Source organism: Cebidichthys violaceus, unplaced genomic scaffold, assembly GCF_023349555.1.
Source record: "Cebidichthys violaceus isolate CVI_PGR_0920_01 unplaced genomic scaffold, fCebVio1.0.p SCAF_63, whole genome shotgun sequence".
In the NCBI taxonomy this organism is placed as follows: domain Eukaryota; kingdom Metazoa; phylum Chordata; class Actinopteri; order Perciformes; family Stichaeidae; genus Cebidichthys; species Cebidichthys violaceus.
Genome location: NW_027176850.1, coordinates 1,159,103 through 1,183,492, shown reverse-complemented (window position 1 = coordinate 1,183,492; position 24,390 = coordinate 1,159,103). Strand labels below are relative to the sequence as shown.

General features: G+C 40.6%; 1 protein-coding gene across 14 annotated transcripts in view; it reads left to right on the top strand.

Moving 5' to 3' along the window:
- The window catches only part of ptk2aa (protein tyrosine kinase 2aa), a 53,199-nt gene extending 29,238 nt beyond the window's left edge, over positions 1-23,961 (top strand). For 4 of the 14 annotated variants that reach the window (XM_068734357.1, XM_068734356.1, XM_068734348.1 and 1 more), the window contains 25 exons: positions 631-748; positions 1,157-1,211; positions 2,172-2,236; positions 2,540-2,626; positions 4,405-4,422; positions 7,171-7,227; positions 8,217-8,237; positions 9,745-9,842; positions 10,300-10,384; positions 10,536-10,636; positions 10,963-11,078; positions 11,384-11,484; positions 11,764-11,853; positions 11,972-12,176; positions 12,629-12,740; positions 12,830-12,904; positions 14,719-14,823; positions 15,182-15,292; positions 17,809-17,871; positions 18,597-18,636; positions 19,412-19,515; positions 21,672-21,827; positions 21,936-22,016; positions 22,143-22,228; positions 22,307-23,961. In XM_068734357.1, the coding sequence (XP_068590458.1) occupies positions 631-748; positions 1,157-1,211; positions 2,172-2,236; positions 2,540-2,626; positions 4,405-4,422; positions 7,171-7,227; positions 8,217-8,237; positions 9,745-9,842; positions 10,300-10,384; positions 10,536-10,636; positions 10,963-11,078; positions 11,384-11,484; positions 11,764-11,853; positions 11,972-12,176; positions 12,629-12,740; positions 12,830-12,904; positions 14,719-14,823; positions 15,182-15,292; positions 17,809-17,871; positions 18,597-18,636; positions 19,412-19,515; positions 21,672-21,827; positions 21,936-22,016; positions 22,143-22,228; positions 22,307-22,424 (2,268 nt within the window). In that variant the 3' untranslated portion in view covers positions 22,425-23,961. Of the gene's footprint in view, positions 1-630; positions 749-1,156; positions 1,212-2,171; positions 2,237-2,539; positions 2,627-4,404; positions 4,423-5,478; positions 7,025-7,170; positions 7,228-8,216; positions 8,238-9,744; positions 9,843-10,299; positions 10,385-10,535; positions 10,637-10,962; positions 11,079-11,383; positions 11,485-11,763; positions 11,854-11,971; positions 12,177-12,628; positions 12,741-12,829; positions 12,905-14,718; positions 14,824-15,181; positions 15,293-17,808; positions 17,872-18,596; positions 18,637-19,411; positions 19,516-21,671; positions 21,828-21,935; positions 22,017-22,142; positions 22,229-22,306 lie in introns of those variants that run through there. The other 10 variants (XM_068734347.1, XM_068734351.1, XM_068734346.1 and 7 more) reach the window with 10 other exon arrangements.
- The last annotated feature ends 429 nt before the right edge of the window (positions 23,962-24,390 follow it).

Sequence of the window (24,390 nt, the reverse complement as noted above, 5' to 3'; positions counted from 1 at the left end):
GAGAGAACAATGCTGTGGGCTAATGTTCAATATATATATATATATATATATATTAAAAAAAAGAGTATTCAATCTCATACTTTTAGAGAAATCTGTGAAGCTATGAAAAGGTTTTCTCACGTTGAATTGGTATTATTTGTTCAGTAATGATGACTGCTTTGGCCTCTAATGATACTAAAGACCTGCCATAAGCTGTGCCCGTCACGGTGCATAGCTTGGTTTCTCGGCCCTCTGTGAGTGAGTGCGTGAGCGGCTGAGATGGATCCAGAGATTAACTTTTCCATGTATTGATTCCACACACTGCTTATGCTCACAGAGGGAGGGTTTCATAACACACAGTGCTGTATGAGTGGAGTCTTTCTGTTTTATTGGCTTTTATAGTATTGGATTTACTTACACACACACACACACACACCAATGCTGTGAGAGAGAGCAGTTTTCCCCTGACGTAAGGAGCAGCTGGAAACCCCCACTGTGCTGTTATGTGTAAGAGTAAATGTGTGTGTGTGTGTGTCTGACTCTGTGGAGATAATGGCTCTTTGTAACAGGCCTGCCACTGTGTGTGTGTGTGTGTGTGTGTGTGTGTGTGTGTGTGTGTGTGTGTGCGTGTGCGTGTGTGTGTGTGTGCAGCCTCTCACAGTTACGACAGCATCGCTGACCATGGCGGAGAACTTGGCTGACTTGATTGACGGTTACTGTCGGCTCATCTCCATGGAAAGTCACTCGTTCATCGTCAGATTTCAGAAAGGTATGAAGCTGAAGATACCGCCTTTCGGTCCCGTGTGATAATGTTCTTTTCAAACTTTACAGTAAATACATCAAAATGTAATACCGTGTGCAGCAGAGCGTCCTAAAACATCTTCCATGTTGGCAAGATATCAAAAGCTTCTTGTGATTTGAATATTGCAATAATCAATACAGCCAAATTGTTATATCTAGTACTCTCTATTTAAATAGAGAGTTAGTAATAAATTGTGCAGCGCTGCTAATTAATAAATACTATGTGATACACTGAGCTACAGCACTACATGCTGGTTGTATACTTCATGTATCTATTCTATTGCTGTATAAGGAATGCATTTTGTATGCAGGGGAGTTAAATCTTGTGTGTCATCTTCCACATTTAATTTGCTTCACATTACTCATTCCTGTCTAGACGACTTGTGTTTGTGTCCTCTAGAGGGAGAGAGAGCCCTGCCTTCCATCCCAAAGTAAGTACCTGTCTCCTTCTTAGTGTTGTTACAGTAAATCCTTTATCTGTCTCATGCAAATATGAAATGTTGAGCTGTGTTTTACTTGTAGGTTTACCAGTCCATTTCTGAGATTAAAAAAAAAGGTTTAAAGTGTTGGCATGGTGCCAGGCGTATCGTAAAAATAATCGACAGATTAACCCATAATGAAAATAATCAGTCAGTCACAGCAGTGTCCATTAATATATTGTATCAGAACTCAACAGACTAATCAGTTTTGAAAAGGTTTCTATTTACCAATAACTCAGCGAAGAGAAAAACTAAACTGGAAAAACTTAATTTGAGCATTTTTATAGGGTTTTTTGGCCTTTGGCCTTTTTCGGGGGGGGGGTTTCACTGTGTTTGTTTATCCGGGACCGTAGAAGCTCGGACGTTTCGTGTTCCCATTTTGCTGCCACTTGATCAAATTCAAACACCAACCTTTTTGCTTATTTTTTGGTCATTTCAACTCAAATCTCTCTCTCTCTCTCTCTCTCTCTCTCTCTCTCTCTCTCTCTTCTTTTGCTCCATCTGTGGTCAAATAAGGAGATAAGTTTAGGAGCCAAATATTTTCCACTTAGGGTTTTTAAACACTTGGGTAGTCTCCTCCTCTTTCTCTCGTTCTCTCACTCTAAGTTTGTTTTTGGTCTCTCTCTCTCTCTCTCTCTCTCTCTCTCTCTCTCTCTCTCTTTTCTCTCTGCCTGTTGTGGTTGTGATGTAAAGATGGTAGTAAAGCTCAGATGACCCAGACGGAGAGACCACTGCAGAGGCAGAGAGATAATTGAAACAGTCGGGGTTAGTTTACAGAGGCTGTGTCAACAGGCTCCTCTTTCAGTGAGATCTGACTTTAACAATCACTTAAACCTAGGTATGATGATGTTATATCTGAGCATTAAAGGTGTTTGACTGTTGTCTAATTTGCATCTTTTTCTTCTTTTCTAGGGTGTCCAACAATGAGAAAAAGTTAGAAGCAGTCAGGAGCGGAGTGAGAGCTATCTCTGTCTCAGGTAAGAAAAAGTCGACAGGTTTAGGAGCAAGACGTACACTGTTGGATAGCTTTGTTGGCTCCAACTACTGTCTTTCTTTCTGCCTTTTCATTTCCTCCAACATCTGTTTTCTCTCTCATTGTTTTTCTTCTCTGTTGGGACTGCCTCTCCCTCTGCCTCACCCCGTCCTCTCTGTTCCTGCTTTCTTTTGTTTACTTCCTCACCCCCTCTCTGTCTTCCACACGTCTCCCCTCTGTACTCATTCACTCTTTTTTATTTTATTTCTCTCACGCTGGTCTTTCTTTCCCGCCTGATTGGCTGCAGACCTAGTGACATCGTCGTCTCCCAAGCCAACCAAGGCGCGGCGTTTCCTCCTCCCCTTTGTCTTCTGTTCAGAATCGCCGGCCAATGGTATCCTCTGCTCTCATTGGACAGTTAGTGGAGGAGCGTGTCCACAAAATTGTGATGTGGCGGAATAAAATGCCTGATTTGATGATCATTCTTATTGGGTAATGTTACATTGCAGTAAAGATGGTGTACAGAAAAACCTCAGAGAAAGAAGCCTACTTATGAAATCAATAGGCTAGTATTGCACAATATATGCAGTTTGACATGTAAGAGTTGTTTAAAGTACTATTTTGTCTTCCTGGATTGATTTACAGCACTAAGGCTCAGAAAAGGTTGAACAAAAATACTGTATTTAAAATATTGACACAATTTTAGTTGCTGTTAATGGATTTATATATTTCCAATGCATAATTTAAATTTAAAAAGTTTTGTAGATGAATCACTTTCATCTGCTGCATCACAAACTGTCTCTTTTTTAGGGATGCCCTCTTCTACTAAACTGTCTCTGTCCTCAGTGCCTGGTAGCTTTGACTAATTCAGTCTTACGCAAACAAACATGCTTCAACCACAATAACTGTGTGTGTGCTGCAGCTTCTAACCAAGCTAACCGAGTCAATGCTCTTAAAGTAAGACTGGTAAACAAATGGAAACTCTGAATTGTGCTGTACTTTCTAACTGAGAGGTCACTCGTTAAAACCTGAGGTTTATATTATTTCCTTACTACCAGTGAAACATTTCTATTTTTTTACTTCTTACACAAGTATTCTGTTTTGAGCCAACCTGCAGACAAAGGCGACTAAAGATGGATATCTTCCATTTTCCTCTTTGAATACTGTGACTGAAAGTAGCCGGTAGTGACATCCAGAGTTCAATGGTTCTCTCTTATGTCAGTTAATTCATGGTGGCCAAGTTAGATAGAGACCGTTCTTAGGTAGGAAAAATACTTGAAAGTACTTGTGTTAATGAACAGATTATAACAGAGAATGAATGTAATTCATCAATATCAGGATATCATTAGTAGAGCCGAGAACAAGCCCACTATTGCTAAGCTGTATATTTACCCCACAGACATGAAAGTGGTATCATCTTTCTTGTGTAAATCTCGGCAAGTGTATATCCTAAAATGTCGAACTCTTCCTTTTTTAATTGATCTCTCCTCCTTGTTTGGGTTAAGATTCTTAAGAGACCATTCCAGTAATCCAATCCAGTCTAGAAACTGCTGTGTAGTTCCGCTGCAAGTGTAGATCTGTGAGAAACGTTGATCATGAGACGAGTACGGTGTGAGGATCTAACTCTGCTCACTGTTTACATCAAACCACTTGATCTCACAGGTTGCATCCTCCGTCTCTCTGCTAAGCTAACATTAACTCTCTAACTCACAGATATTTACAGCTTGAAGCAGACCTCATGGAAATCCTGCTGGAGTTCAAACACTGCCTTGCATATTGCTGTCATTTCTTGCATTAGTTCGTTTCACCTACACGTGTCTGCGCCGCCTTAACGCAAGTTGTGACCTCTTTCTCTTTCACCAGAGATGTTTTGAAGCTTCGCTAACTGCCCGCTGAGTTTTGGGCTTTGCAGATCCTGCAACATCTCCGTGTTGTTTCAAGGCTTTTCGTGCTCTAACCGCTGTCTCTCTCTCTCTCTCTCTCTCTCTCTCTCTCTCTCTTCTCTCTCTCTCTCCCTCTTTTCTCCGCTCTGCCTCCTCCTCGCTGCTCTCTCTCTCTCTCTTCTCTCTCTCTCTCCCTATTTTCTCCGCTCTGCCTCCTCCTCGCTGCTCTCTCTCTCTCTCTCCATTCTCCTCCTCTGCTGTTTCCTGCATGCTCTCCTGGACCCCGCAGAGGATCTTAGTGGGGATGGTAAAGTTGTGCTGTTGTTTATCAAGCTCTCTGTTGTCCCTTCTTTATGGTCCTCACTCCACCAACACACTGCAGCCTCCTGGGAAAGGGTAGCATGTGTGTGTGTTGGTGTGTGGGTTAATGTTTATGCATGCATTGCTACATCTTTAACAATGACGCTATGTGTGTGTATGTGCTGTGTTGTGTACATATAGAGATACAGTATAGAGTTTGATCTGTTAGTAGCAAAAGTCGTTTACTATTTCAGTATTGTGTTTTAAGATGTTTGAGTCTGAGTGTATTTGTGATTATTTTTAAAGTGGACTGCAACTAAATTTTAAATATGTCTGCTTTTAACCACAAGAATGACATAAAAAGAAGAATTTGGAAATGAAGTGGTATTTCTCTTTAAGGGAACTTCTCCAAAGTCTCTGTCTCTCACTCTGTCTCTCTCTCTCACTCTCTCTCTCACTCTCTCTCTCACTCTCACTCTCACTCTCTCTCTCACAGGCAAAATCAAGCACACGTGTACTCACATACATTCATGCACACACAGAGTGGAGTAGGGAGAGGTTTGCTGGATTCAAGAGCGGGTGCATTCCTGGCTATAATGGGCTAACTAGCACACACACACACACACACACACACACACACACACACACACACACACACACACACACACACACACACAGTATCCCTCCACTGAAAGCAGAAAGAGACAGAGTCAGACCCGTCCGACTTTGAAAGGGTTGATTCTTTAGAACTAATCTCAAACCATGTGAGCCTATATGCAGCAATACAAACAATGGACTTCACAGTACAAACTAAGAAATATGTATAAAAATATATAGAACTGAAACAATTTAAGTAAACCGCTGATTTAAGTGCAACAACCAAATAGAAAAAGTTAAAGAAACAGTTTGAAATCAGCTGGAAGCATTTAATCTTTGCACACAGGGAAACATTGGAAAGACTTTCTGGAATAAAAAAATAAAAAAGTGAAATGTTTTATTGTTGCTGAAATGTGTTTTATTGAATAAACCATGGCCGATGAAAGCCACATTTTGCTGAAATGCTATGTTGTATATAATAAGTTTATCTAATGAAACACATTTTAGCAGCAGCAACCAGAGCGTTTGCTTTCGTTTCAGCTCATATAAAGTTTTTTTAGCGGCGCATTAAAAGCTTTTTCCTTTTCTTTCATGTGAAACATAAATCATGCACAGCAATGGTTTCGTAAAAGTCATGCCTATTTGATTAAAAGTTCAAACTGGGATATTCTACTGGTAACGTAATAGTAGTAAACGCTTTTTTTTTTTTTCCTTAAATGAACCGTTGGACACTGAAACACGCCCTTTTGCTTTCTTGCTGAGAGTTGCATGAAACTATTGATACCTCTCTCATGTCATGTCCGTTAAACATGCAGCTGGAACCTGAATCTGGTTAGCCTAGCTTAGCGTAAAGACTGGAAATGGGGGGAAACGGCTAGCCTGTTTTTTTTTGCCGAAGATCAAACAAACGTGATATGACATGCTAATTAGTGAGCTGTAGAAGTGCAGGTTGGAGGGTTTTCTTTTAACTCTGACAGAGGCTAGCTGACCCCCTGCTTCTAGTCTTTGTGGAGAGCTAAGCTAACTAGCTTCATAGTTACTGTGAACACAAGAGAGTGGTATCAATCTTCTCTTCTAACTCTCGGCAAGAAATGTATGTTTTTGCATTAAACATGTTTCATTTGACTTTACTACGATCCAGTGTATTACAACTAAACGTCTAGTGCTTTCTTCAGCCTATTCTACAAGACAGGCTCTGCATCTAATATTAATCTTGAGAAAATCAGCCACAGGCTTTAGAAAAGGATTTCTGATAAGTTTCGGGACACGTTCCCACAGAGCCTGATAAATCCCGGGCAGAGCTGTGAGGGTAGCGTTCAGGACAGCAGATGTTCGACTCTTGTTTCCAACAGCTGAGTCTGCACACTGATTTTATTTTAAACACCACCATCTGGTTTGGATAGACTCGGCCCATCTTTCCCTCTCTTTTTCCCGCTGGCTCTCTCCTCTCGCCCTCTCTCTCTCTTTCTATCTATCGGATTATGCACAGATTTGGTCCTAAACGTTGCCATCTGCTTACATGCCAGCTACACTCACTATTTCTTTCTCTCACTCTTTTACTCTCTCTGTCCTTGCCTCCTTCCTCCTGCTTTCTCTCTCCTGTTCATTTTCTACTTGACTCTCTCTAACTTTCTTCTTTCTGTCTTCGTCTCATCTCTTTTTCTCTCCCTCCTCCTCTCCCTCCTCCTCCTCCTCCTCCTCCTCCTCCTCCTCAACCACAGTTTACTCCCTGCAGCCCAGCTGCTCTCACACAGACTGATATGCACAACACATGCTCAGCTGACACTGTCCGCCAAGTGTGTGTGTGTGTGTGTGTGTGTGTGTGTGTGTGTGTGTGTGTGTGCGCGCAGAGAGGGAAAGAGAGGAGCTACGTGGGTGTTGCTTTGGTTTGCGCAGGAGTTTGTTGAGACTCTTCATGCTTTATTCCTTAGTTTTATTGTGCAGTTTAGATTTTTACCGCACACTTGTTTTTGTGTGTATCGGTAGACCCTTCATACCATAGCAGACGCACGGTAAACGGAGCAACATGTGCATGATTTTCCTATTGTTTGTGTTTGTGTATTTGTGTTATTTTAGACTTGCCTGTGTGTGTTTTTTTTCTTCTATTTTCTTGTTTTGCATTTATTTACCCTCTTTGCGTGTGTGTCTCATGTTACAGAGACTGATGACTATGCTGAGATAGTTGATGAAGAGGACACATACACCATGCCCTCGAGTAAGTAAATGATTCACTCTCTTTTCTTTTGTCTAGAGTCTCCCAACCAAAGTCATACCAAAGTAATTTGTGCTCAAGAACTGAGCTTCTGTTGCGCTGCAGCAGGAGAATTATAAATTCTTTATTCTTCTGTCAGATGCTTACGTTCTCAAACTAACTTTGATTTTGTTAACAAGCCGAGAGTGGTGTGAATCGTATCCAAGACACACACTCAATCAGAGAAGTTGCATTACACCACTTTTGGTTAGGTAGCAGCTAATCAACTCCAAGCCAGTTTCAGCGTCTTATATAAACAGCAGAGACACCAGCTGGAGGTCAGAGAGGCTGCAGCTCGTACTCTGTAACTCTGGTTTGTTTGACACACATCGCATCTGTCAAATTCATTCATATGTTATTCAAAACCCCGAATGTGCTGGTAAGCTTGGCTATAGCCCTGTGAGTAATGGTGGTTTTAGCCCTCGGTTCCAATGCATTTAATGTGGACGTCTCGGGCAGTACAAAGTCCTCATGTACTGCGTGGCCAACTTTGAAAATGGACTGTCTTCTTCTTTCCTCCCACAGTCATTTTCTATTTCTTATTCATTATACTTCCTCTGTCTGCCCTTATTTCTTTGTGTCTTTTGCTTTGCTTCTTTCTGCAACTTCCTCTAAACAGACTTTGTACAGACTTCTGACATATTTTCCTACTCTATGCTTGAGTGTGTACGTATGTTCAAGTCATGCTGTCTGCTGTGTGTATAAAAATGAAGCTGTATTACAGGAATGACTATACAGCAAACCTATTCTTTTGACCATTCTGTGGCAGTATTCTTTCATTAACTTCATTATTAACAAAATGTCAGGTAATGAGTGAAACGGGTCAATTATCTGTGTCTGCATATATTTGTGTGTGTGTTTTTTCCTGAGCTATTTTAAATCTTAAAGCAGCTGTCTGGCTCTCTCCCTCTCTTCACCTCTCTTTCTTCCTTTTTCTCCCATCGCCAACACAGTCAGCTATGGAGTAGTTGAAGGTAAAGCTCCCTGTCTCTCCGTCTTTCTGTGCTACCGAAATGCCTTGGGATTCTACACTTTTGTTCACATTTGTCTTTGCCAGGCACTTGATTACGTTCTCACCAGCCTAAAAATGAATTAGTATAAATGATGTGAGGAACCAGTGCAGGACGATTTGTTAATAGTGTTTGTCAAAGAAAAATACAAAGACCCAAGGTACCAAATATCCAGGTTGTTGTTGACTTGTGTTCGTTGGCGTTCTGCAAAATGCAGTTCATTTGGGTCTTAAAAATGAAAGGGAGGACCAGTCCATAAACAATGCAAGATGTTACTTCATAAACAGTTTAATCAGTGTCCCCAGACCTCTGCAGCGAAACAATCTCACAGCATTTGCGTTGTTTATTGGCTTGGTTCTCATTTTATTTCACCATCATGTTGGCAGCGACATTTTAATTTATTATCATGGTCGTATGTTGTTGTTGTTCTTCAGCCATCAGTGGGTTCCTTTGTTTGAAGCAGTTATGAATTCCCTGCAATCAAACTGGCGTATAGATTCATTTCAGTAAATTTCCATCCTAAAAATGGAATGTGTTTTGGTTACGATGTTGGTATTTGCGTCTATCTGTCGGTTGAGTCAAACAGCCAAACTTTGTTGAGTCTGACAGATATTACACAGTTACAGTATACAGTATACTAGTACAGGATACGTTCCTGATGGTCAGTGTCCTGCGTAAAGCTCTTAAACTCAGTGTTTAGTCCATTTTCACAGCGGTTGGTTGGCTGCTGACATTCACGCAGCACAGAAATGTTTATGACCTTTTCAACAAAGCGCAAATATTGATAGCACATAAATGTCAAAGCATGTGGATAAAGACCGCTTTCTTTATAATTCTTTTGGACATACTCATGGAATATAGAAAGGGTACTGCAGACACAGTGTGTCCATTACATATCAGTCTTTTGAATATTTCACTCAAAAGGTCCACGTTTAAGCGCTCATCTAGGCTTTGCTTTGTGTTTTGTTAATGTTAATGGGACCCTGGTGTGCATGTAAACACTGATTTTTATGAACATTACTTTTTGTCTTTTAAATAGGTTCACCGTATGTTGGTGTGTTTGTTATTTTGTGTGGCAGTGTGCATGTCAGGTCAAGGTTTGTCTAGTTGGACGTGCTATGGGAAGGGAATATACTCTTGGGTCAAAATGTTTTTTTGTGTATATTGTTAATGGTTTATTTTAGTCTAATCTGATTACCAGTGGGTGGGGTTCATCAACAAGGACGATCATTTGACTGTCTGAAAAGTTAGAAAGCATTTCAAAGTATCTTAACTTGCCTTTTTGTGATAGAAACAATCACCTGATCTCATCCAGATGTTCTTGTCCTGGTGAACTCCATCCACGTGGTCCAAGTAAAGCATGTCAGATGTAATGGCTTTTCCCAGTGTTTGCAGTGTATGCAAAAACAGCAGGTAAACATATAAATCTCCCATCTTTCCACTTCTCTTCTCTTCTCCTCCACTCGCTCAGCGCGGGATTATGAGATCCAGAGGGACAGGATCGAGTTGGGCCGCTGCATAGGAGAGGGTCAGTTTGGAGATGTGCACCAAGGAGTCTATAACAGCCCGGTATGTGGAAATACACACACACACACACACACACACACACACACACACACACACACTCGTACATGGGTACACCAACCAATCAATCATAAGACATGTAGGATAAATAGTCTGTTTTGTTTTTACTCTATTATCCAGCTAAAACAAACCATTGTCATTTTGAAAGTATTCCCAATTCCGCACCAACAAGCTCAAAGATAAGATTGTGATACTTTATAAACTGAACATATTGAAAAACATTTTTATTAATGATTTGAATTGTTGTCAGAGTTGTGTTTCTACACGTTAAGAGTTCAGTCTATTCAGGGCTTTAAACATGAATTCAAACATTTTATGTGATACTTCATTTTTGCATTATTGTGACATAATATATACATTATGAATACTGATTTCAACCAGTCTTATTACTGTAATATGTATAATCTGCTAACTTGTGTGACTTGTACCATGTGTTGTGCAGGACAAGCCATCTCTAGCTGTCGCCATTAAGACCTGTAAGAACTGTACATCAGACAGCGTCAGAGAAAAGTTCCTACAAGAAGCATGTAAGAACAAACTGTTGTTTTACTTGACTTATCAGCAAACCATATCTCATTTCATACATATTAAGTGTGTTTATGTGTGTGTGTGTGTGTGTGTGTGTGTGTGTGTGTGTGTGTGTGTGTGTGTGTGTGTGTGTGTTTGTTTCCCTTGCAGTGACGATGCGCCAGTTTGACCACCCTCACATCGTTAAGCTGATCGGAGTGATCACAGAAAACCCCGTGTGGATCATCATGGAGCTGTGCACTCTGGGAGAGGTACGCCCAAGGCTGTGTAGATGACATACGGTTCACACATACGCACTGACTAGAGTAGAGTGTCTGTCACTTCTTGTCAGTATACAAAGAGAATTGTGAAGTGCAAATCATTACTAGGAAAGGCCTGACCTGGAAATCGCTTATATGAAGAAAATAAAACACTTGATTGATACTTGTTGACACTTATAGGTTAAACGTCAAGGTAAGGTTTTGCTGACAGACTATTATCAGCGTGAGATGGTCACGTGGATTGACGTGGTATCTGCCATGTTGTATAAATACACTTCATAAAACCATCTTCTATGTCTTTCTCTCTCTGTCTACAGTTACGTTCCTTCCTTCAGGTGAGGAAGTACAATTTGGATTTGGCCTCTCTCATTCTGTTTGCCTACCAGCTCAGCACAGCGCTCGCATATCTGGAGAGTAAACGCTTTGTACACAGGTACACACACACATGCATGCTCAATATAGATTTCTAACGACCTGTGGGCAAATGATTTAATGTACTTGATTGAAATTATTAATATTATCATGTCACGTCATTTTAACTAGGGCAGTTTCAAGAGTTTTGTTTTCTTATGTAATCTTAAAATGAATGCATGCATTTAACTTACCGAAATAAAGTGACTGAAAGTCCATATAATAGCGAGTGGTGTTCAGGCACTGCCGTGGTGTTTCACTGTACATCGCTCATGTTCATGCTGAACAAATGATTCAGGCCTAATGGCGATCAATACTGACTTGCAGGGACATAGCAGCACGCAATGTGCTGGTCTCTTCAGTCGACTGCGTGATGCTCGGAGACTTTGGTCTGTCGCGATACATGGAGGACAGTTCTTACTACAAAGGTGATGACACTCAATGAGCACACATGAGCAGCTTTGTATTATTTTGGGACACAGAACGGTGTTCACTAATGTTTCAAATGTATCCAAGACAGTTGCACCAGTAACACTTCTAGTTTTGTGTATGTGACCAACTTTTCCAGTTGCCAGTACTCTACCACCACCAACAGGTTGCATCAAGATACTGCAGTTTATCTAACTATGAAAACAGTGTCTTCTTCTAGTCTCTGACCCTCTTGAGAGATTGCGAAATGAACAAATGTGTGTTTGTCTTTGTATCAGCTTCTAAAGGTAAACTTCCTATCAAATGGATGGCTCCTGAATCTATCAACTTCAGAAGATTCACCTCTGCCAGTGACGTCTGGATGTTTGGTGAGTTCTCATCAATTATATGGGATTGGGTGTGTTGTGGTAGTTACTGTCATTGGAAAGAATATACGTTCAGCACATCATCTGAGACACAGTACTGAAGAACTCTGTCTCTCTGTAGGTGTGTGCATGTGGGAGATCTTGATGTTCGGCATCAAGCCTTTCCAGGGAGTGAAGAACAACGACGTGATTGGCAGGATAGAGAACGGCGAGCGATTGGCTATGCCTCCTCAGTGCCCGCCCACCTTCTACAGTTTGATGACCAAATGTTGGTCGTATGACCCCAGCAAGCGGCCGCGATTCACCGAACTCAAAACACAACTCAGGTAACTAAATGTCTTTTTTTCAGTTGTTGCCTATAAGTGCTTGTGTGTGAATATGAATTACTTAAAATGCCATTATACTAACACTATGGCAATGCTTTCCAGTGCATGTTACGTAGTTTTTGTCTTTAAAGTTCACTAATGTTTACAGGTCAATCAGAACTGAGCAGTATACATCCAATTGTATTGTATTAATTGCTGTGATATAATATTAATGGTGATCATAAAGAAATTATAATGGTAAAGTTAAAAGCAAATATGGATTGAAGTTGCTCAATGTACAACAAGCCCTTTATTGAAACCTTGGTTGTAAATGGATGAATAACTTCTTTTACCATGTGATTTTGCATACATTGACTATTGATTATTACCCATGAAGTATTTTAATACCTTGGTATATTTACCATGAAGTAATCATAGGACCTGCTATCCTTCTTTGTTTGTAACTTTTGTAGCACCATACTGGAGGAAGAGAAGCTTCAACAAGAGGAGAGACTTCGGATGGAGATGAGGAGACAAGTCACCGTGTCCTGGGACTCTGGAGGGTCTGATGAAGCACCGCCTAAAGTACGACTGATCTCATTGTTGTTGTTTTTGTACTTCAGCACGTGTTTGACATGGCTGATAAAGACAAACTGTTATCTTTCTGTCTGCAGCCCAGTAGACCAGGTTACCCAAGTCCTCGCTCCAGTGAAGGCTTCTTTTCCGGCCCCCAACTCAATCACTTCCCGGTACAGAAAACACATGTACACAGAATACACACACACACACACACACACACACACACACACACACACACAAACACACAACTCCTGAAGTAAGACAACTGTGCTCTTCTGTTCCCTCTCATCCACTGCGGCTGCAGCAGTGTTTCCTCTGACCTCCAGAGGTGTTAGGCGGTAACAGCAGCAGTGTGCAGCGCTACGGAGAGGAGGAATTCAGGACTCTAGAAAGTCTGACAGGAATCTTTAAGAACAAACTTACTGTAAACTGTTCAGAAATGGTCATCAAGGAAAACACCACTGATACTTATTTAGGAGAGACATACAGTATCAGGAATAGATAACAAAATATTATTCCAGACAAAATAAATGTGTTTGTGGCAGTGACTGCACACTCAACTTGTATAAATATATGATCAAGGTGAAATGCGCTGATCTTATCAGTGTTAATTTAAGAATCTTGATCAAATATTTTCAATGGTTATGTGTGTTCACTACCACAAACACTTCATGTGTGTCCTGCAGTTGCCCCTCTAGCTGTGCAGTACAAGCTATGCAGAGCGTTTATTTGCTCTCTTTTTTTACTGACGGCTGTTCAGAGAGTATTTGATCAAAACTTTGTAGGAAGACCGTTTTCAAAAAAGGTGCATCAATCACAAATCTTAAAAGATTTTTTCCAATATTTTAAAATAAAAGAGAATTGGTATGTTTTTGCCAGGTTCTATAAATCACCTTTAATGTCTCTGAAATTTCCAGGTTGAGCAAGATCATCACAATAAAGGCCAACCCAGGAAAGTCAATATTGAGTCTGAGTTACCTCAGAAGACAGACTTTGGAAGACAGCAAGCGTGCGCTGCATGTGTCAAAAGTCAGAAAGAGAAATGTGAAGGCAGAGAAAATGAGAGAGACTTTCAGTGGCAATTATTCCTGTCCTCCTAAAACCAGCAGACAGCAGGCATTTCCTGTAGACACACGCACACACACACACACACACACACACACACACACACACACACACACACACACACAAATCAAAGCCGCTCTCCAGCTCGTATGACAACAAGCAGCTCTCTCTCTTGTCCTTATAAGGAGTGTATAATCATAACGGCAATACAAGTCAAACTTGATCATATCACACGTAAGAATAACATCTGTATATTTTGGTAGCACGTATTACACATCAGACTAAACTCCCATGATCCTTTGAGGCCTTGTGGCAAATCAGGATTTATTATTAACAATACTTACTAAGTGTCAGTGGGATTAATATTATTATTCCATAACGATTCCTTGATTATGAGACTCTTTCTGTGAGTCTATTTGAAATGTGAGTTCATCCTCAACTCTGCTGTTTGTCATCAGTTTGTTTTACATTAAAACATTTACAAAGACACCATAGAGTTTTACTCCAGGAATACTTTAATTGTGTGTTGTAATCCAGACAGGAAAGTAAAAAGTCACTTTGATATATTCTTTAAGGAATAATCAGTCAATCTACATTCTAAACTTCATGTGCATACCGTTACTAGACATGTTTTTCATGCATTCCAAAAATGTATTGCTTTTGAGTTTTTCCATTTTTGGATTCTCCAATGCCAATGACATTTTTGGAGCTAAATAATGACAATAACAAACTTGAAACTTACTAACTTATAAACCATTTTTATACCATGTAAATGTAAATAGCTTTAAACCTTGGTAAATTATTTAGAATTGGGTCTTGTGTTATCAAAACAAGTATGTAAAAATAACTGTAGATTCTTCTTCCAATTATTAACCATGTTTTATTATCTCTCTCTGTCTCTCTCTCTGTCCATCTCCAGCCATCTGCCCATGGTGTAGGGGGAGTAGGGGTCAGCTACCCTGCTATGGATTCCTGGAATCAGCACAGACCTGAACACACTGCACTGTGGAGCCCTAACATGGAGGTATGCACATTCAGTCATAACGGACATTTGACAGGGAAAACACATTGAAATTACATCCGTCAGAGAGTGAGAGTGGAGTTTTGTGACATCTCAGCTCCTCAAATCACCACTGAACCACATGTGTCACACTGAGCCTAAAACAACCTGGATCTCATTCATAAACATTATGTTTTGATTCAACATACAGTAGCAGGTGACATTACAGTAGTGAAGTGCTGGCATTTCAACTGTGTGTGTGTGTGTGTGTGTGTGTATATATCTATGTATGTATACACACACACACATATATATATATCGTTTTGCTGTCCTGTCCCTGGCAAAAGTTTCATTATTTAGTATGGCTAAATGTATTGTACAGGACGATGGGTGCGTAGGCCAGGCTGTGATGGAGGAGCGGCTGATGATGCAGCAACAGCAGATGGAGGACGACCAGCGGTGGCTGGAGCAGGAGGAGAGCTTCATGGTTATGGTAATAGGATTAATATACTAGCTCCAGTTTTCAGTTTCTTATGCTGGCTATTGGCTTATTATGAGCAAAACATCAACTCTAGAAACAGATGTGCCTGAGTCTGATTCTGCATCTGGGGCAACTTGACAGCTAACCAAACTAGAATTAGCTGCCAATCATCCTGCTCATGCTGGTTTGTTTTTATTGGTGAGGTTGTGGGAGGCTTTCCCACTCAGTAAAACTTCTTTGTGCGTATTGTTGTTGCCAGATGAGCTGAAGAATATCTTTTTCAGATATTTGAACTGGCTCCGTTGTGCTTGATTTATCTCATCAGACACTGAAACATCCCAAAAAAAGGAGCCAAATCACTACTTTTTGCAAAACAAGTCTGTTTTTCTTCTCTCTTCAGGTCAGATAGTGTCTCCTCTTGCCTTGAATCACAGTTTCCATTTTTGAACCAGGTGTAGGAGAGCTGAAAGAGAGAAAAACACAGAGATGAGTGATGAGCGACGGGAAGAGATGTCCTTTCTCTACTTATTTATTGCCTCACCCAGAGGTTACCAAATAACATCTCAGCAATTCAGTCCGCAAGGTTTCCTGCTCTGTGTAGTTTTTTCCCCCTGGCCTCTAAGGTAACCCACCTCCACAAACGTTTGGTCAGATTCTGCTTCAATGCCAGGGACACAAAGTAGCACACTATACTAAATGAGTTAGGAAATGGAAATTGACAAGTCAAAGGAAGCTCCTGTCACAGGGATTAATAAAGTATCAACCACTGCCTGGGTTTATTCATTCTCCCTGATGCACCACCAATTACAGACCACAATTCAGTTCATACAAACAAGAACGTCAGTGTGGAATCTTAATCTGTTAGTCTTTATCTGACTTTTAACCACATGGACTAATTGTGAGAGGACACATTTTTTTAGACAGTGTGGTTTATTAACTGAGTGGAAATCTGTGGCGCTGTAGCCTAATGCATCATCACTCTGTGTTGACTTAGCCCTCTATCATTGTACCGAGAACTGACACTAGTCACAGTTCATACTAGAAGGAGTTTATTGCCATAAAGAGAAAGTCCTAAATATCTGTATCATGCACCTGTAAAACTTTCAGAGGGGTAATGGCATGGAAGCTACTTTTTTACATAAAAGAAACCCTAAATGTTGTTGCATTTATCAAGGTACTTTGAATGCGAGCTTCAAGTTGAGGTCTAAAACAATATTGAATCCTGGTGACAAAAAGCCGTTGTTTATGCTCTGTGTGCTTTGAATGGTCTCCAAGTTCTTCCTTAAAAGAGAGAAAAGCACAATAAGTAGAATTTCTTCAACTGTAAAGCTTGAAACTGCTATGAAAATGAAGTCATATCAGTGAAATATGCTGAACTTTGTGATAAACTAAAAGGAGGATCAACAGGAGGATAAAAGAGAGTCGAAGTAGAATCGAATAATACGAGAGGGAAAGTAAGGCCTGAAAAGAAAGAGATGGAAGTTTGTGAGGAGGAGCAAGAGTGGAGGACAGAAGGAGGGAGAAAGGAAGTGGGATTGGCAGGAGCCATGGAGAGGGTGGAACAAGGAGTCACCCATCAGGGGGAGAGAAAGAGAAACAGTGGGAGATGCAGAGAGATGGAAAAAGTGGGAGGGAGAAACCGACTGAGGGAGAGAAACCGAGAGGGGAGAGAGTCGGTTGGATCTTTTCTCTGTGGCTCAGTGGAGCTTTTCCTCCTCTGGAAAAAACTTCTTCTCTTTCTGTCTTTCCCTCTCCCTCCGTTCTTCTCTGACTCAACTTTTCTGTCTTCCTCAGTTCATTTCTCTCAGTCTCATCTTCCACGTTCTTAGTTTCCTCTCTCTCTCTCTCTCTCTCTCTCTCTCTCTCTCTCTCTCTCTCTCTCTCTCTCCCCCCCAGTTTCTCTCTGTCCTCTCCTTTCTCTGCAAGTTTTTCCTTGCTTGCATCTTCCATTCTCATACTTTCTGTCGCCATCTCCGCCCTTCTTTCGATGGCCTCTGCTCTCTGCTTTCCTCCTCCTGTCTTCTTTGGCCTCTATTCTCCCAGGATGCATCTCTTCAAGGCGTGCTTCACCAAAACGGTACTGAAACTGAAGAAGAGAGGGAGTTGGAGGCTTTGTTTTGGTTTTGGTGGTGCAGATGTGGACAGAGTTTTGTAATGTTGAAGATCACTTTTTGAGGCAGTGTAGATGGAAAAAATGGCAAATTATTGCAGGTCGGGGTCACTGGTAGAATTTAAATTCTGCTAAATCATTTTGCTGGTCAATTGTTTATTTTTCTGTTGAAATGTGGTGTTTGGTTAGGAAGAAATAACTCCAGCTTTGCATTGAATTTTTTATTTCTGTAACCTGCAGATGACTGTCAAACTGTTTGCTGATCATGTTTGTTTTTCATATTTTGTTCTTGTTTGTGAATAGCCCACACTTTTTAATGTTTTCACTAAACTAGAACTACCTGGAAATTGCTCCAAAACACATGCTTCGTTATGTTTTATTTCTATTTAAATTGTGTCTTTCTGTCTCTTCCCTGCAGAAGGCAGAGTCCAGAAACAGCAGAGGAAGCATAGACAGAGAAGACGGCACACTACAAGCACCGGTCAGTCATAGTGTGTCTGTCTGTCTGTCTGTGTTTGTTGACATTTTTATTGAAAATCGGCCGCTAACCCCCCTCCACACACGGGTGGAGAGAAGAATGTTAAGATAAAAAGTGAAACGGAGTTAAAGTGTAATTGGGGAAATGCTGAAAAGAGAGGAAGCAAGGAATGGAAAGGGGAAAAGCAGCAGATTATATCAAAGAGGAGAAAATGAAGTGGTGAGGGAGGCAGAGTGAATGTATTCAGTCCAACAGATGGAGGAAATACAGAGGCCGGGAGAAGTAGAGAAAGTATTTCTGTTTGTGTGCCAGGGAGGTACTGCCTACACACCAACCACATGACCACAGAGGGCTCATGGGAGTTTTGAACCCAGAAGTACTGCACAGTCCCATTTTACTGTAGTAAAGAGTTATGATATCCTAAAACTATTCTCAGCATCGACCTTATCATCTCCACACTGTATCAACTGTAGCTACTGCTGGGTGTTCTCAATATGCAATAACAACTGTGAATGTGGTATTTTTTCTTATCTTTACGTTGTGAAATCTGTATTACATGATAATTTTTTGGAAACGTTATCCTCTTGTTCAAAGAGTTTCTCTTCTTTAAAGTTTAACCTGTGTGTGTGTGTGTGTGGGTGTGTGTGTGTGTGTGTGTGTGTGTGTGTGTGTGTGTGTGTGTGTGTGTATGTGTGTATGTGTGTGTGTGTGTGATTTTCTCTGCACAGGGTGGAAACCAACATATTTACCAACCTATAGGGAAACCAGGTGAGAGAACGACCGGACAGACACACAATTAGTGTTTACACAATGTAAAACTAAACTATACTGTTAAAAATAAATGTCCTGCATTCAAGAAAAAACACAGAAGTATCAGCAGCAATATGTATTTAAAGTATCAAAAGTAAAACTACCCATTTTACAGATTTGCCGTTTTCTGAGAGTAGTAATATAATTTACTGTAGCTACTATATTATTGGTGTGTTATTATTATTGATGTGTTAAAATAAGTTCTACCTAAACCTGCTGCAACAGTTGAATGACACTTACATGTTAACACGTTCATACACTGTTGGGTGGTTATAGCTCATTACTCTATAAACTGCTCAAGTCTTTCCCATGTTTGTTTGTTTTTAACCTTTATTCATCCAGTTTAATCCCAGTAAGAGCTTAAATCTCTTTTGCACTATTAAGAACAATATAAAAACATACATATTTCACATTAAAGAGATGAAAGACTTAAACACACCAGCAAATTCACAGACTTAATCAAATAATGTTTAAATACATCCAGCGCTCAAATGATCATTCATCCTGTTTTTAAAATCGTCCATTTTTATGAAATATTCTAAAATATCTCTTATTTAAAAAGTATGTTAAGTGTGTTTATTCATAGACATTTAAAGTTGCATCAAATTAAAGAAAATTATAGTACAAATGCCTAAATTCTATCAAGAAGTACTACATAGTACATAAAGTACCTGTTAGCATGCATCATACTTAGCTACATCACACATCATACCTTTATACTCCTTTTTTTCAGAGCATGTGGCTCCTCCTAAGAAACCCCCCCGCCCTGGAGCTCCTGGTCATCTGGGCAACCTGGCCAATCTCTGCCCCATCGACAGCTACAACGAGGGGGTGAAGGTATGTTTGCACACATCAAACAAACAAAACACATGAATGTCCTAAAAATACAGAACGTATTCCCCAGTTTAAAAATGTGGTACCTTATTAAGATCTATTTTGTGAACACTATTCCTTCATGTTGCTGTTGTTTAGCCTCTTTCCCGTTCTAGCGTATTGTTTTTTGAGTTCACTTCACTATTTGGCATTTTGCCGATGGGCTGCATGCTGTGCCATGCCTTGCCTTGCCCGTGGTTGGCTTCGGCCTAATGTTCTGTCCCTCTTCTCTCCCCCTTTACTCCTCTTCCCCCTCTCTCATTAACGTCCATGCATATTTTTTCCCTTTTAACACCGTCCCATCTTTCTTATCCCTCATCCTGCTTTTCTGACCTTGTGCTCTGCATCCATCTATCCGCCCATCAATCTGTCCAACCCTTGCCCCCTCTCATCACAACCTGCTGCACACCACTCTCCCCTTCAATCTCCTCCCTGTCAAATCCACATCCACCCAACCACACCTCCCCCCCACCTCCTCAACCTCCCCATAGCCGTGGAGGGTAAGCTGATCTCTGTGTTTGTCTGTCTTCACTGTAGAGTTAGTTAGCTGCTAGTTAACCGTATGTTCATGTATAGAGGAGCTTCATAAAGCTTCCTGAGTTGTAGTTAGAAGATATTTTTCTTTACCAGAGGCAGAGCAAAATACCACTGCTGGCATGACAAACAAAACATTTGAGCGTGGAAGTTCCTTCTTGACCTAGCAACAGTATTTGTGACAAAATAATCTCATCTGGAGCTCATTCATCTCATTGTCAGGAGTAAAGATGGTGAAGACTGTGAGGTGTGGGTGAAAGCTCCGAAACGTTAACTGTGGGATTATTTTTGCTCAAATAAGACACTGTTAGCTTGTCCCACTATTCCCCATTCAAGGCAATATATACTACTACTCAGGTGTTAATAAGCTGGCTTTGGACTTGTAGTAGCCATAGCCAGAGTGTTGTGAACGATATCCCTGGTAAAGAAAAATAAAAACAAAATGTCAAAATAATAGTAGTGATTTTTAGAAGCATTGTAACCCGATCACTCTATGTCTTCCATTGCGTCTTTAGATGATAATATAGTTAAATGAATGTTGTTAAATGTGAATGTTGTTAAATGTGCTCAATTCAAAATTCAGAGCATATGTAGTGCCTCCACACTGCTCTCAACATGGGGACGGCTGAGACGACAGTGCTCAGCTAACAGCGCAAAAAACAGCCACAGTGCTGACAGAGCTAACAGTTTTAACCTGGGAGGGCCTCGGTTATATTTCGGACGCATGGACACGAGCCGACGTGGGATCGTGACGAGGAAACGTTTTGATCTTTTATACTCTGTGGGTTTCTCTTCTTAGTTAGAACATGTTGGATGTGCACGGACGGGATGAAAAACCTGCCGCCAAAGGAGCGCAGTGCAGCAGCCGTGAGCAAGCTTGTGGGGCGCGCTCACGTGCACTAACTAAAGGGTGTGGCCGGACCGGCTGTGTAAACAAAGCAAGGAGAAGCTCTGATAACAACACAAAGAGAGAGAGAGAGACTTTTGTCTTTGTTTAGGTAGACATTACCCCGCTATGTCTTTACATAGATAATAGTTGTTTGATGCTTTATTAATGCTCTGAATGCTGTATAACGAATTTTTTAATTAGTCCCAAACAGTGTTTAGATAAATCTTCATTTATTTTATGTTGTTTTCTGTGATCTTCACAGGAGAAGCTGTGTTATAGCTGTTAGGACAACTTTTTTCTCAATATAAAAACATTTGTTTAATGCAGGTTTAACTTTGAGTCCATCACTAGAACACTGTCCCTGTCTGTCCTCACATCACACTGTACTAACAGCCCTACACACTCCTCTGTCATAGTACCATTGTCTATTAGACTATAGACTATCTAGTATGTTGGTAGAAATGCATGTAGACAGAAATAACAATCTGAGGTGTGTGTGTGTGTGTGTGTGTGTGTGTGTGTGTGTGTGTGTGTGTGTGTGTGTGTGTGTGTGTGTGAGAGAGAGTGAATGAGTGTGTGAATCTAGTCAAACACTGCCCCCCAGTGTTGACTCGTGATACAATTTCTAAGAGGAAAATCTTGCAACGTATGTTTTTCGTGGCTCAGTGTAACGGTCATGCTCTCCTTGGTGGTCCAGTTGCAGCCTCAGGAGATCAGCCCGCCCCCCACGGCCAACTTGGATCGCTCCAACGACAAAGTGTATGAGAACGTGACGGGATTGGTCAAAGCTGTGATTGAGATGTCCAACAGGATTCAGCCCGCAGCCCCAGAGGAGTACGTCCCCATGGTCAAGGTATGAGCAATACTCACTGGCACATTTAAACCTTTTTATCCCTTATTTTAGATTTTAGAAGTTAAAGATACATCATCACAAAAATGTATGTGTGTGTGTGTTTGGTAGGAGGTGGGTTTGGCACTGAGGACTCTGCTAGCGACAGTGGACGAAACACTTCCTGTTCTGCCAGCCAGCACACACAGAGAGGTAAACACACACACGCACACACACACACACACACACACACACACACACACACACAGTTTAACATTTTTAATAGAGGTTTCCCAGAACACTGTAACTAGTGTTGTCATTTTGTTTGTGTCATCACAGATTGAGATGGCCCAGAAGCTGTTGAATTCGGATCTGGCCGAGTTAATCGCGAAGATGAAACTGGCCCAACAGTACGTCATGACAAGGTATGTACAAATACGACGGATGTCTTTTTACTGATAATGGTTTTTGGTAATGATAATTGTTTACTGTGTTCTGGACAGTTTACAAAAGGACTACAAGAAGCAGATGTTGATGGCAGCGCACGCCCTCGCAGTCGACGCCAAGAACCTGCTGGACGTCATCGACCAATCACGGCTCAAGATGATCCGCCCACATTAGTATCCGCTGCAGCCAATCACAAAGAGAAGAGGACACGACACTTAGATCAGTGACGGACGGACGGATGAATAAATGAACTGATGGACAGCAGACATGACTGAAACAATCAGCTCCCTCATCTCCTCCTTCAAACATTTCTTTTTGCGCTCTGGCGACACGTCATCTTTCGCTCAATATCGTGATGTTTTGTACTTTTGTTGCATTATTCGCTTTTGTATCCAGAGGAAACGCTTTTGTCCTCTATCACTTATCCTCAAAGATGAGGGTTGTTTTTTTTTTTGTTTAAATCATTCGTTACTACTTTTTAAACTTCGAAGAAAGTGAATCAAACAAAAGGTTTTCGGAGGCTCGCTTGAAGGACTGCAGAGATATTTTTGGTGTTTGGATGCCCCAAAATGTGCCACATAAACGTATGCAGGATGTAACAACTGGAACTGAAGAGCCAGGACGAGGAGGATAATGAAGATGATATGATGATGTTGCTGTTTAAGCATGCTTTTTATATCATTATGAATTATTACTATTACTATTTTCAGCCTCGACTCTTACAGTACGTCTGTGTTCAGTCTTCCTCTTGAATATTCAGAAGGGCAGAAACAATGATTTACAGCTGCTCGTGAATAGTTTCATCTCTTTTTATTCACTCTCGTGACCTCTTGTCTCAGGCATCATGAGATGAAATATGAAATATGAAAGCTGTATTTTGAAGAACAAAGTAAATGTCACAGGCCACTTTTTAAGTTAACTTGCATAGTAAATATACATATAGGCTATATTTTTAACACGTTTCTGAGGCATGAATTGTTAGTGAATAAGGGAGGAGGATGAACGTGGGGGTGAAGGGACAGGTGGGGGAAGGGCATGTTGTTAAAGTTACAATGATGGTCCGAATTATTCTGTACAGAAGGTAACCCTGTGCCAAATGTACTGCAATCGACAAAAAAGGATTATATGACTCAAATGATTTAGTTTTATTCAATAATTCCACACTTTTCGCAGCAACTCACCTGTCATTTTCTACAGAAATGTTAAATTCAAGGATTCTTTATTACTTGTTTTGTAGATAGAAGATTCTTTGTGTTGAGGGTTCCTTCTGTCCTATTTGTCTTCTTACAAATGTTCACTCAACAATATGCAGCGCAAGCTTTCAGTTACGCCCTCATTGGCAAATTTTGAAATTGAATTTCAGGGACATTGAAATACTTTTTGGGGATAGACATTCTGCTTCATATTTAGAACAGTTGGTGGCCACAGGTCTTCGTTGGGTTTATCTTGTAAATCGTTCATGTTCAACATGATTAGCTTGTTATCTCCCCTCTATCAGTCCTCCTGTCTTTCTACCTCCCTCCACTGGACTTATTTATACGTTCCCTCCCTCACACCGTCCCTCCCTTCAGCCTCGTGTTGCTCTCCTCCCTCTCTGATTCTCTCTCCATTCCACCGCTCCCTCGCCTCTGAGGTGAGCAATATTCTCAGGAAGGAGTCACATGTACAGTTGCTGAACCGAGCAAATAAAAACACTGTTATCATTAAGAAAGTGCGTGTGAAGGAATCATATACCAAAATGAAGCAATTGAGATATTTATTTCATTATTTAGCAGTAGCGGGTTATAAATTACTTTTTTGTCAACATACTAGACTGACTTTTTATGACCCACCATACGATTACATTTTTAAACTACACACTACAACCTTTCACAACATACTATACGCTGACTTTATTTATTACATTTTTTTTACAGTAATTTGACCTTTTTCATAATATTTTAGACATGCTATACTGTGACATTTTAATGGGATTTAAAAACCATACGATGACTTTTTATTACATACTATATGACATGTTTTAACATACACTGCTTTCTTTTGAGACTTATAATGCTATGACATTTTTGGCATACTGTAATATGACTACATGACATTTTTTTGTCAAACTATACCATGTCTTTTTTTGCAACATAATGCT